Raw genomic sequence first — 14398 nt, 5'->3', positions numbered from 1 at the left:
ATTATTCTGTAAACTACAAACCCTGAATACATTGGCATAAATGACAAGTGAATCTGTGCAATGGAAGACAAGAACACCTTCCTACAAATAGTTTCTGTTGAAAAATAATTAAATGGCTAAATATATATTTTTAAAACCCTGTTGTGGTAGCAGGAACGCCAAGCTGGACCCAACATGGAGGGGGGCTGTCATGTGTGCATGTCATCTCATGTGCGACACCCCGCCCCCAGCAGGCCACACTTGCAGGCTCACTCTGGCGATCCCAGTGGGTGGCGTGGAGGGCAAAAATCACCCTCCAAGCCTCCTGCTGATCCTGGCACTCGGGCAATTGCGGAGGGCAACAGAGCTTGCCCAGGGGCAGCGGGGGATGGCAGCCACTACAATATTGAGGGGGGCATTGCCCCCTGCTCAAAATATTGAGGGAGCTGAAGCGCCTCGTGCCCCATATACCCAGCGCCACTGTGTGGTAGCCATAGATCTTCACTTGCTGCTGAACATTTAAAGTATTTAAACTATTTATAAGGCATTTTTGAGGCTGGTGGTGACTACAGATTGGCATTATTAATAATTGTTCCTGCTGACGTTATCTCTCAATTATAATTAGTACTGTATGGTGTAATTTTTTTTATTAAAAAAGCATAATTTGCATATAGGCAAATAGTGACTCACACAGAAGGCGTGCAAAACGACTGCTCCATGCCGCCGGTTCTCATTTGTGAAGATGTCATTAGGGAATTCATTGAGAGCTAGAAAGGAAAAAGGAAAAAATCAAGCAAATGGAAACATTTATTTAGTTCATAGTAAAGATACTTTAATTAAACAAACCAAGTGCTTCTGTAGGCTGACAATCCTTTCATTTTCCTGCCATGGAAACTCATACTGTGCATGTTACTTTTAAATTACTTCATTGTCCCCTGGCCATTTTAAGCCTTTCTGGGTAAACATTTATTGGGAAATTTGATGCTACACTTCTTGTAACAGTATGTGTCATCAAGTTGCCTTGGGCACAGCCAACAAATTCTAAACACAGTGTTCTGTTCTGTAATCTTCAGAGTTGTACTACTGGACATAATTATAAGAGAACTTTCTAAACACGTAATTAGATTATGATATTTAAACTGTAACTGTAGCCAAGACAATGCATTCTTAGGAACCTTACAGTTTTTACGCTTATGATTCCTCACATGATTTGAACAATGGCTAGATTACACTGTGTTGTTGCTTTAAGTCTGCCCCAATGAGCACAGATATGAGAACTTAATTCTAGGAACTCTGAAATAGTGGTGGTGAGCATAAGGAGAGAAGGTTGAATGCAGAGGCGTCTTTCCCATAGGGCTTAGTGGCTCGTTGCGCCAGGGCGCCAGCCTCTCAGAGGCGCCCAGTGAGTGGGGGAGCTGCGCGGCTTTGCTGGTGGCCTCCCCTTTCCCTGAACACCGCCAGATGGTTAGCGGGGCGCAACGAGCCACTAAGCCTTATGGCTCCACCGCCGCCTCCTCTCCCTCAGCCGCAGGAATCCCCTCGGCCACTGGCTGCCAAGCCGCTGTTGTCTGAAGGAGCTGTGGGAGCGGCTCCCGAGGGGCCTCCTCTGCGTCACCAGTGCCCGTTGCCCCCCACCACCACCTGGGCAGCAGCGAGAGTGCTGGCAGTGGGCTGTCGTTGTCAGGCAGCGGAAGAGGAGGCGGCACCCCGGAGCCTCGCAAGCGAGCATGGGGTTCCAGCGGTCTGGCCAGCCACGCCGTGGCAACCACATCGGTGGCCTGTTCTGTGGGCTACGAGGTGGTACGCAAGTTGGGCCCCGAGTTTTAAATTCTGGGAAAGGGAGGGGGCACCGGAGGGATCTTTACGCCACGGCACCAGATGTGCTTAAGACAGCCCTGTTTGAATCATCACTTGGTCATCCCTGCCAAGTGGCAACTGAGGATGTGCCTCCTGCTTTTACCAAAGATCATCGCTTGGTGCCTATGTTTGGCTAGTTTGGCAATAATGCTTGGACATGATTAGCAGCTCCCAGGGCCGTCTTAAGCACTCCTCCGCTGCCTGATGACATCCCGCTGCCGGCGCTCTCACTGCTGCCCAGCGGCTCGAGGAGCAAGAGGTGGTTGCTACGCCGCCGTCTGTGCTCTGGGGAGTGGTGGCGGTGGGGTGGTGGCGGGCACTGGTGATGCAGAGGAGCCACTCCTGTCACCGCCACTGCAGGGATAGGTGAGGCCGCCGGCAAAGCCGTGCAGCTCCCCCACTCGCTGGGGTGCCCCTGAGAGGCCGGCACCCTGGCGCAACGAGCCACTAAGCGCTATACGAAAGACGCCTCTGGCACCTCCCAGCCACAGCAAGCCACTGATGTTATTAGCCTGCACTTGGTACTGCTATCTACCTATCCAGGAGCAGGACCTGCAATGTGTAGCCCTGCCTCCTCGCTTAGTTTGCCAAATGATGCCCAATGCTAACAATCAAGGCGATGCCTACCTACTTTTAAAAATAACTTTTTATTGCGTTTTATAAACAAGGATCATAGGAATAACAAATGATACAAATAAACAGACCAAGTATTCTCATGTCATTTGTCAATCACAAAAATAGCACAATAAATTTGCAGTAATATCTACAACATATATGGTAGTTCATTATTAGTGCTCAATTAATTTAGCAAGATGCTCGGTTGCACAAATCAAGCGCTTTCATTTTCTTGGTGGGAATCAATTTGTACCTGCAGCAATTGCTGCCTATAAGGCAAAATCCGCCTCCCAGCTTCTATACGGGATCCCCTTATGGATATCCAGCTTTAACAACAAAGTAGAAGGAGTCCAATCATCCTTCTTTCGGCAAATCCTTGGAGTACCAAAATGTGTGCCATACCTGGCTATCTGTGCAGAATTGGGCCAACACCTTCTTGAGACAAGAGGGTGGATCATTACTTTTAAATATTGGCTAAAAAATTCATTTTAATACCGATCCAGATAGCCTGATATCCTATCTTCTGAAAGATAGCCACAGCTTTACATGGTTCTCTAATATTTCCAACAAACTTAGGCAACTAGGCCTTTCAGTGGATTCCCTCCTGACATATGAGGATTCATATATCTTTACTCTTATTAAGCAGAGACTGCTTGATATTGAATTCCAGAAACTTCATCCTGCCCAACCTCTAGTATGCTCGCCTGCCTTCCTGGGGCTGCCGCCGCACCAAGGATTGATACCTAATTATTTATATGACCTGGTATCTCCTTTTTATCGCAGAGTATTTATGTTGGCCCGTCTAAATGCTTTTCCATTCTCTGTGTTAGCCGGAAGACTCAAAGGCATCCCCTACTGGAATAGATTATGCCCTTGTGGCCAGAAAGAGGTAGACTCTATGGCTCACATGATTCTGGACTGTCCCCTTTCTAATTTCTTTTATTTTGGCCCCCTCTTATCCTTTATGAGACCTGGAACCCTCCCCAACAAGGAAACAGTGGTCCAGCTCTTGCTGAGGGATGACTTCCCCGAAATTACCAGAATTATGGCCCACTACTTGTCCAGAATTTATGTAATTAAAATCAGTACATCTAGCCTTCAACAATGATAGCTGAGGATCCCTTGTGTGCCTCTTCCTCCTCCTGCTCACCATTATTTCTGTATGATGTAGAGTTACTATTTATACTAATGTCCTACCGGTATATGTTTTATATATTTTGTTTTTATATTTTATATATATGCCAATGTATAAGTTCTTGGTTTGTGAATTGGTTTAAACAAAAAGAAAGGGAAAAGAGGATAGAAAAGAATTAACTAGGGTTGCTACCCGTCTCTAAAAAAACCCATGATCATCATTTTTCTTTGGAGAAAAATGCCTCCTGTCATGTACTGAAGCTCCTCCTCCTGCTCTTCCAAACTGTAGAGGCAGAGGGTGGGTCCAGTGGGTCCGGTGGGAGGAGGAAAGCAAGAGCTTGAGTGGAAGTTTTTGAGGGCAGAGGGTGGGGTGGGGCTGGGAGGAGGAGTTTGAGAGAGAGAGTTTTGTGCAGCCAGAGCAGGGGGGGTTGCAGTACATGGGCCTGTTACAGGCAGGGGGGCAGCAGATGAGTTGGAGAGCAAGTGAGTGGGTTTGTAGGGGCCTGGCTTGGTGTAGAATAAATAGTTTTTGCACGAGCAGGGGGGGGGGAGTGGGTCAAACTCAAAGAGCGTGTGTGTGTGTGTGTTGAATGGCCCTGGTTGAGAGCAAGGGAAAATAAACATTTTGCACAGGCAGAGGCGGGTGGGTCAGAGATGGAGACTGGGAGTCAGAGAGCAAGAGAGATTGCTCTGAAGTCATTTATGTACCAGATAAAGTAATTTTTAGCCCCCAATTCCCCGCGACCTGTTCCAATTTTGCCCAACCAAAGGTGGCAACCCTAGAGTTAAATTATAACATTCAACAGCACATAGCTAAATGCCTTATCAGGAGCCCTTGGGGTTGTGTTTAGATCAGGCATCCCCAAACTTCGGCCCTCCAGATGTTTTGGACTACAATTCCCATCTTCCCCGACCACTGGTCCTGTTAGCTAGGGATCATGGGAGTTGTAGGCCAAAACATCTGGAGGGCCGCAGTTTGGGGATGCCTGGTTTAGATTAAGTCTGAGTAATAGTCAGTTACGAATGAAACAACATAAAGTGTTAATCTCTCAAGGAGCACTGTTTTCCAAACTGTTTTGTACCAATTGTCCATCATTGTGCCAGAAAGGTTTTTCCCATATATGGTTATTGTTGTGTATTGAGTCAAAGGATTTTATATCTGTACAGTATTACTATTGTCTGTATTTGCATTAGGGTAAAGTAACTGCCTTTTGGTTCCAGAAGGTACAGCTACTATTGGTTCATTTAAGCTGCTGTATTTGGATCCTCTGTCTTATTGGTTTCCTCCAAAAGGCAGCACTGTGATTGCCTGATATTGTTCCTTCCAAAATGTATCCCTTTCTAGCTAGTCCCCCGTCCCTATAAATGTAGATTTCCTCTCCTCAGAGCTTAGTCTTGTTTGCTTTAATAAAGAAGTGTTACTAGAGAACTGTCTCCAGCATATTATGTCAAGAGAGCTGAAATCACGAACCCCACGTCACAACAACTGGCGACGAAGGTGGGATCCGGAATGCTGAGGAGCGGTTAAACGCAGCCCTGCCTCAGAGTCTGGATTGCAGCTGAGAACAAGATTCACTGGCCAGCTGAGAAGATGACCCTGCCCGCTAGGAGAATGGAGAGTCCAAGGGTATTGGAGCCCTTCCAGCCATCAGAGCCCCACACATGGGAAGACTACGTCGAACGCTTCGAGTTCTTCGCAGTGGCTCAAGGGATCACTTGGTTGGTGCGAATGCCCAACAAGCAGAGCTCATTACCCAAAGCATTCATAAGGGGGATGGTACGTAACACGAGGTTCACTGTAAAGCTAATTCTGGTTTGACTTCCAATTGTTGTTTCGTTATTTTATTAATTTTTTGGAATATCAAATTCTTTTTATTCATTTTTCAGAATTTATTATATACCTCTTACAGTTCTTTTTCAATCCTCTCATTATGATTTGCACCAAACTTGGGGCTTTTGAGGACCAGCTGGGTACAGTGCCAAGAGGGCTGCTGCAGGGCAGAGGGAGTGGACAGTCACAAGCAGAACTTCTGCATGTTAACTTTAGGTGAACGGAAGCAGCAAGCTGCTGGAATGATGCAGATTCCAGTGCAACATCCTGGCTTGCACCCACTAAGATTGCCCCTGGGTGCTGCAGCACACAACAGAACCCCCCCCCCCAAATATGGCAGCAGTTTCCTTTCCCAGTACCTAGGGGACAGGTATAGGGTTGCCAGGTCTCAGGCTTAGGGCTTTAACTTTCATCTCAGGGTTTCCACTTCCAGGGGAAAGAGTATAATTTCAGGGTAAGGGGCCAGGATCAGGCGGATGCTCTGTGCCACATCTGTAGATACCAGGCATACTCAGGCTCATATATGAGGCATCATCCTTTAACTCCATGGCTCTTCTCCCTACATTTCAGGATCTATGATGCTGAAGACTGGGCAGTTCTAGACAGATGTATCAGGTACTATAACAGGATGAGGGAGAAAACCTGACACAAATAATAAAATTATTGACATGCTCTAAAATAGGATTGGGATGCAGGTGGTGCTGTTGTCTAAACCACAGAGCCTAGGGCTTGCTGATAGAAGGTTGGCGGTTCGAATCCCTGCGACGGGGTGAGCCCCCATTGCTCAGTCCCAGCTCCTGCCCACCTAGCAGTTCAAAAGCACATCAAAGTACAAGTAGATAAATAGGTACCGCTCCGGCGGGAAGGTAAACGGTGTTTCTGTGTGCTGTTCTGGTTCGCCAGAAGCGGCTTAGTCATGCTGGCCACATGACCCGGAAGCTGTCTACAGACAAAAGCCTGCTCCCTTGGCCTACAGAGTGAGATGAGCGCGCAACCCCAGAGTCGTCTGCGACTGGACCTAATAGTCAGGGGTACCTTTACCTTTAAAATAGGATTCCCCTTCATGGATCACTGCCTTGTCATGGCGAAGGAGCTTGAATAACTCCAAGAAGCTATGAGCTATGCCGTGCAGGGCCACCCAAGATGGACAGGTCATAGCCAAGAGATTAGACTAAAATGTGATTCACCTGGAGAAGGAACTGGCAAACCACTCCAGGTATTTTGCCAAGAAAACTCCATGGACATAAAAAAGGAAAAGCCTTGAGAAGTGAGAGTTTCCAAGGCATGCTCTGGTTCATGGGGTCATGGAGAGTCGAACACGACTTAAGATGACTAAACAACAACAACAACAACAACAACAACAGAGTTGCCATATTTTGAAAAGCAAAAAAGAGGACACAGAATTGTAAAGCTGGAAGGGGCTCCGAGGGTCATCTAGTCCAATCCCCTTCAATGCAGGAATCTCAACTAAAGCATCCAAAATGCCGCTGGTTGCGGTGGGCCTTACTTCTGAGAGAAGTTCTGAGTTGTATGGCAGGGTCAGAGCTCCACCCTGTCCACCTCCTAAGTCTGCGATTTCTAAGCAGCTTGCAGCGTAGGGGTGCAGAATGACAGGAGGTTGTGAAAGGGAGGTGGGGAAGCAGAGAGTGAACGGCCCACAATGCAGACAAGAGGGAAAGCCAAGTACTTGGATCTAGGCTTGGGGGCGGGGGGGGGGGAGAGAAAGCCAGCCCTATGCACAAGCCAGGACACTTGGATGGGAAAAGTTTACCACTAACACACAGACACAGATTGGGAGCAGGGCTTTGCGTGTCAGCAGGCCACTCGCTTGCCTTCTCCAGACTCCAGCCAAAGCAGAATACCCAATCTCTGCGGCCCTCGGCATGTTTGCTTGGAAGTTAAGCGCCACGTAAACACGCCAACGCATATGCCACAGAGCAGGCTGCAAGTCCTGCCCCAAACTTCCTTGTGAGAAAGCACATCCGCCACCCTCTCCCAAGCGCAATGGGGGGACAACTCCAGACCTCCTTGCTTCAGCTTGCACTGCTGCCAGCCTTCCTAATACTATCAGACATTTTGTCATATTTTAAAAATTCCCCCAGACAGAAATTTTCACCATGAAAAAGAGGGCGGGTCCAGGAAAATCCGGACGTATGGCAACCCTATCTCAAAGAACTTGAGCATTTAAAATAACATGACATACAACTTGTTAGGAAGCATGGTTTTCCAGTTTGCATTCTTGTGAATCGGCAGCATTACAGACCATTCACATTGGCCATTCACTTATAGTTACCTTGTTTGCTTTCATTCTAGTGAAATATAATGTCTTGTGTGTTTTCTTGGTCAGAATTCCAACTGATAAATACATAACATAAATGGATAGTGTGAGGACTAGCATGAAATAGTTTTTTATTATATAAAAAAATCTAAAATTTATTATAAAAAAATCTAACGACATATTTAACCAAGCACTGTTACTCTGATGTGTTAAGTGGGGTGGAAAGCACATCAAGGTTGACAGCTGTTTATGTTGTGAACATAGCTTGCAGGCATCCCCTGCAAATTGACTGCAAAAATGGCACTTGGGAAGTTGATTCTCCCCAAATAACACCAAGTCTGATTCTACCAAGCTTACCGTAGAAACATGCCATTTTTGATTAGCAAGCACCAGCCCTGCCTATGGATCTCAGCTGCAATATTATTTTATTCTTCTCCTGGCATATTAACTTAATGAAGGAAATATGAAGGGAGAGATCTCTGTCAGAAGGATGTTTTCTCTGTGGAGTTCAGGCCATCTAGTGTCAAGTATTGTGTCAGGGTGTTGTTGTTGGTTTTTTTTTATAAAAAATGGGCTCACAGAACTTTTTAGGAGTGACAAGGTGGCTTAAGCGCCTGCAGGTTCTGCGCTGCCTGAAACGGCAGCGTGGGACTTGGGTCTGCCTCTCCCTCAGCCGCCCTACAGCTAAGGGGGAGGCGGCAGAGAAGCTCCAAGCGGCGGAGAGGCTCGCCACACCCCCATGGGTGACTTGCCACGCCCCCGCACCAGGCACCCGAGCAGCTAGCTACGCCGCTGGCAGTCATGCTGTGTATCCATAGCAGTGACCAGAAAGGGAATGATCACTGGGAGGAGTGCAGAGAGAAGAAATGACATAGTGTATCTGCAGCAGCACAAACAGACACCTTCATCTGCCTCAGCTGCAATAAAACATGTCTCTCCCATATCGGTCTCAGCCACAGCAGACGCTGTAACCTTCCAACAGATTTGCCTTCAACCTCAAAGGTGTACTCCTCCATTGTCTCCCGAGATAGACACATGCCAACAACAACATTTAAACTGGCAAAAACTGCATTGGCTCTGCCATTTGTACACCAGAAGAGACGGTTGCAGTACATGAATTAGAAAATACCAGAAGGAAGACGCCCTCCTGACCTATGTTGATAGTCACCTTAGCTCTGTTTTTAATTAAATTAAGAATACAATCCGATACATTTTTACCTGAGATTAAGTCCCACTGAACAAAGCGAGGCTCACTTCCAAGTATACATGCATATACTTGCATCATAAAACTGAGGGCTAGACCTGCACGCGTTTGAGCACTGGATTGCTACAGAGGGCCATGAATCTGACTCATTTCCCAGTCTATTCACCACTCTCAAAAATAACCACTAACTGCAATGGCACTTATTGCTGTAGATTGTTCTACTGAATAGTTATTTTGGTCAGATTTGCTATTACTCCACATGCAGCCCTTCAAAATGCAGTCCTTTAATTACAAGGAAACGGGAGGGGATTTAAGGAACAATGTATTCATATATATCACCCTTGAGGTTCTTACCGCACAAGGTGCATTTGGTCTTTTTTTCCCAGTCAATAAAAGCAACTGCAAGCTCATTCAGCTATTTTAATACATCTGATATCCGGTCAAAAATTGACAAAGTCAAGAGGGAGTCTATGACGCAGTCTAGCTGTATGTAGCTCTCATTAAGTAAATAAAATTCAAGTTGATTGTTTCTATTCCCTTGGCTCGCAGCACATACTGTATTCCAGGGCTTCTTTTTTTTCCAGCTGGAGCGCACCGAAGTGCAGCTCTGGCACCTCTCAGGAGGCAGGTGCCATTGTGGGCTGGCTTCCTGCCCCTGCCCCACTCCTTCTGCCGCCGCCACCACCATTTGCCAGGCAGGAAAGCAGATGGGGATGGGATGGGAGGCTGAGGGTGAGGAGAGGTCAGTGCAAGTCCAAGCCTCCAGCACACCAACCCATGAGTCCAACCGCAGCTCTGCTTCTGCCTCCTCAGGGAGACCATCTGATGGCCCAGTTGTGTGCACATTGCCTTTGACCAGGAACACACCTCTGCTTTGGGCTCAAGCAGCGGCAGTGATGAATGGGGGGGGATGCCTGCTCCCCCTTCCTTCTCCTTTCCCTCATGGAAGGAGATTTGGGGGCTGGGGGGGGACAAAGAGGGAATGGGAGGTGTGCATGGGCACCCCCAGGGAGACACCTTCGCCGGGAGAGATTGAGGCTACTAGCCATGATGGCTCAGTGGAACCTCTAGGGTAAGAGGGAGTCTATCACTGTGAATAATAATAATAATAATAATAATAATAATAATAATAATTTATTATTTATACCCCACCCATCTGGCTGGGTTTCCCCAGCCACTCTAGGCGGCTTCCAACTGAAATATTAAAATACACTAATTTCTTAAAGATTAAAAGCTTCCCTAAACAGGGCTGCCTTCAGATGTCCTCTAAAAGTCTGGTAGTTATTTTTCTTTTTGTCCTCTGGTGGGAGGGCATTCCACAGGGCGGGTGCCACTACCGAGAAGGCCCTCTGCCTGGTTCCCTGCAACTTGGCTTCTCGCAACAAGGGATCCGCCAGAAGGCCCTCGGGGCTGGACCTCAGTGTCAGGGCAGAACAATGGAGGTGGAGACGCTCCTTCAGGTATACTGGACCGAGGCCATTTAGGGCTTTAAAGGTCAGCACCAACACTTTGAATTGTGCTCGGAAACATACTGGGAGCCAATGCAGGTGTTATGTGGTCTCGGCGGCTGCTCCCAGTCACCAGTGTAGCTGCCGCATTCTGGATTAATTGTAGTTTCCGGGTCCCCTTCAAAGGTAGCCCACGTAGAGCGCATTGCAGTAGTCCAAGCGAGAGATAACTAGAGCATGCACCACTCTGGCAAGACAGTCCACAGGCGGGTAGGGTCTCAGCCTGCGTACCAGATGGAGCTGATAAACAGCTGCCCTGGATACAGAATTAACCTGCGCCTGCATGGACAGCTGTGAGTCCAAAATGACTCCCAGGCTGCGCACCTGGTCCTTCAGGGGCACAGTTACCCCATTCAGAACCAGGGAATCATCCACACCTGCCCACCTCCTGTCCCCCACAAACAGTACTTCTGTCTTGTCAGGATTCAATCCCAATCTGTTAGCCGCCATCCATCCTCCAACTGCCTCCAAGCACTCACACAGGACCTTCACTGCCTTCACTGGTTCTGATTTAAAAGAGAGGTAGAGCTGGGTATCATCAGCATACTGATGGACACCCAGCCCAAACCTCCTGATGATCTCTCCCAGCGGCTGCATGTAGATGTTAAAAATCATGGGGGAGAGGACAGAACCCTGAGGCACCCCACAAGTAGAGCCCAGGGGTCTGAACACTCATCCCCCACCACCACTTTCTGAACACAGCCCAGGAGGAAGGAGCGGAACCACTGTCTGACAGTGCCCCCAGTTCCCAACCCCTGTAGACGGTCCAGAAGGATGTTATGGTCGATGGTGTCAAAAGCTGCTGAGAGATCCAGCAGAACTAGGAAACCGCTCTCACCTTTGTCCTTAGCCCGCCGGAGATCATCAACCAGTGCGACCAAGGCAGTTTCAGTCCCATGATGAGGCCTGAATCCCGACTGGAAGGGATCCAAATGGTCTGCTTCTTCCAGGCTTGCCTGGAGTTGTTCAGCAACCACTCGCTCAATCACCTTGCCCAAGAATGGAAGATTTGAGAATGGGCGATACTTGGCCATATAAGAGGCACAGCTCCCGACAAAATGGTGTAGCCCAGCATTTTGTGATTATGGTTTCAAGACGGTGAAAGGGTAGAAAGTATGGGTTCAAGAGATAAAGAGAGAGTGAAAGAGACTCAGTGAGGGGGGAAGGCTCGTGTGTGTGTGTGTGTGTGTGTGAGAGAGAGAGAGAGAGAGAGAGGGAGGGAGGGAGGGAGAGAGAGAGAGCAGGGCCGGCCCTACATATAGGCTGGGTGGCGCAGGGCACCATGGCGCCGGCCTGCCAGGAGGGCGCTGCGAGCTGCGCCCGCCCGCTGGCCGGCCGGTCCGCCGGTCCGCCACGCAGCTGCGTGCTGCGCCCACCCGCCCACCGCGCTGGAAAACGGGGCGGAAGGGCGCCAGAGAGATCACGCTGTGCCTGCCCGCCCACCGCGCTGGGAAACGGGGCGGGAGGGCGCCGGAGAGATCCGGCGCACCATGGCGCGAGGGGCGCTTAAGACGGCCCTGAGAGAGAGAGTGAGAGAGAGACTGTGGGATGAGCATATGTGGATAAAAAAGTGAAGAGAGCCCCACCAACACCCACCAGCAGCTCTGGTAACTGACCCACTGCCCACTGTTCCATGCAGTTCCTGGGAGCAAAAGGTTTGCCCAAATTGGAAGTGGCTTGCCTAAGGCTACCTGCTATTGGTAGAGGCGAGTTTGAAACTGTGGACTTTCTCAGTTTTTCCCATAACAGAAAATATACAAAGCAGGGGAACAGTGTAGTCCTGTCCATGCTCAAAGGTTTTCACGCACCTCACTTCCTGCTCCCTGTTTGCTTCCTCCTTCCCCAGGGGGGCATGCTGACCCTGGAGGCAATGATCGACTCTGGGGCCTCTGGCATTTTCATGGACATAAAGTCTGCCAAAAAATACCAAGTCCTGCTCAAAAGTAACTCTTGTTACTTACTCTCGTGACTTACTCCCAAGTAACTGTGAACAGGAATGCAGCCTTGGCAATTAAGAAAGACCCACTACAGTAATGAAAAGAGTTTAGCAAAGGAAAAATGGTTTGCAAGAATTACAGGTCAAGCTTCATAGATAATGTTATTGTTTGTCTATCAGGTTACAATTTCTTTTCAAGGCTTGAATACTGTGCACATTTACTTGGGAACAAGCCTCACTGAATTTTATAGGGCTTGCATCTGAGTAAACATGCATAGGATTGTACCACACGTAACTTAAACCCAAGACATTTCAACTGAAAGAATGAATTGTCAGAGTAAATATTGCAGTTCGTTCCAACATGCCTATATATCCACTTGCATTTATGTTGGCTAGATACAAGCCTAGAATTGGAATGACTGCGCTGGATCCGGGACAAGGAAGAAAATCCAGAAACATGATCCAAGGTTTCCATGTGCCCTGCCAACCAATCAGAATTTAGGGTATGAAACAGACATGTCTGAACAGAAAGAGCTGAATAAACATTACCTCTCCACCATTGCAACTGATCAAAGTGTGACATTCTTCTTTGCTGCTAAGGAGGTCATACAGGACACAATGTATAGCATAAATCTGGAATCACTTTATGCCTTTAAAATGGATTACTTCATAATAAAGAAGCATCTGTTATAGTTCACAACTGCAATTGGAACTGATGGGATTCTGAAAATAAAAGGCGCCCTTTCACACAAGTTATACAACAAGTGAAAACAAGAACATTTAAAAACACTGTATGGATCATCACAGTGCCTATAAAGTTCAATTAGACACATCAGTAAAAGGTTACTCTTTCTCATCAGAAAACTACACACCTCCACGTGCTGCCAGGTGAGATGCTCCCAATCAGGCAGGCTAACCCCCCCCCCAAATCATTGCCAACAAAGGGGTAAAACAGGGTTGCATCTTAGTCCCGTATTTATTCAACCTTTTCTTAAACGACCTTCAACCATTTTCATGGGGTGGATGGCCATTGCCCAAAGCTCAGCTCCATCCACGTTCCCATCTTACTATATGCCGATGACACAGCCACCTTCTGTCGCACAAGGGTTGGCTTGAAGTGGCTTTTGTGCTGCTGCTGGGAATATTGTATAGCCAACAGACTGGAACTGAACTTCGCAAAAACTAAAGTGCTTGTTTTCTCAAGATCTTGGAAGCCTCATAGGTGGGAGGTCAGTGGAAACGCGTTGGAACAGGTTACTTTTTTTAAATACCTAGGCATCCACTTCCAATATAACGCCTTCTGGCAACACCACTGTAAACTCACACTTAATGGGGCAGATACTCTAGCTCTGGCTATCACCCATTTCTGCTTTAACAGAGGGAATCAGTTTGTCCCAGCTGCACTAAAGGTCTTTAATGTCAAAGTAGGCCAAAAACTCCTGTATGGCATCCTATTATGGATTGGTGCAGTTAACCAATCCGTCCTCTTTAACTTTCCATATGCCGGTGGAATCCCACCACTCACAATGAGAGCAAAATCAGAACCTGTGATCTATCACTCGAGTCACTGCTTATGCTCCCACAATTGGAAGCATTCCAGACAATCAAGTGCAGAATCCTAGAGATTGAATTCCAAACCCTTAGCAGCACAGCCAATAAAATCTGTTCCCCCTTGGGGTTGGGAATTCCAACCTTGTTTGGCCAGCACACTCCATATTTACATCACTTTTATTATCCCCAACTACACAGAGCTCTTTCCCTCACAAAATTTAATGTCTTGATGTCTGCAGTTTTGCAAGTAGATTCTCGAAAATCCCATATTCTGTAAGATACTGTCCTTGTGGCACAAAGCAGGTCAAATCCATCACACACGTCTTATTTTATTGCCCATTTTATGCAAAAGTATATGATAAGTATTTGACCTCCTTATTGAAAGAGGGGATTTATCGCACTGACTTTTCTAGGGTGTCTTATCTGCTGAACAATTGTAGTAAAAATGCTGTGGAGAATGTGGCAAGTTTTTTGAGTGACAGCATGAAATTACATCAGCATAGGT

General features: G+C 47.5%; 1 protein-coding gene across 3 annotated transcripts in view; it reads right to left on the bottom strand.

Moving 5' to 3' along the window:
• Positions 1 to 14398, bottom strand: part of SLC24A3 (solute carrier family 24 member 3) — a 150205-nt gene that overhangs the window by 57868 nt on the left and 77939 nt on the right. For all 3 annotated transcript variants that reach the window (XM_035101990.2, XM_035101991.2, XM_060278158.1), the window contains exon 3: positions 670 to 746. In XM_035101990.2, coding sequence (XP_034957881.2) covers positions 670 to 746 — 77 coding nt within the window. The remainder of the gene's footprint in view (positions 1 to 669; positions 747 to 14398) is intronic.

Source organism: Zootoca vivipara, chromosome 8, assembly GCF_963506605.1.
Source record: "Zootoca vivipara chromosome 8, rZooViv1.1, whole genome shotgun sequence".
Lineage (NCBI taxonomy): Eukaryota > Metazoa > Chordata > Lepidosauria > Squamata > Lacertidae > Zootoca > Zootoca vivipara.
Note: the sequence above shows the minus strand (reverse complement) of the source record. Positions and strands in the feature narration are given on the sequence as shown.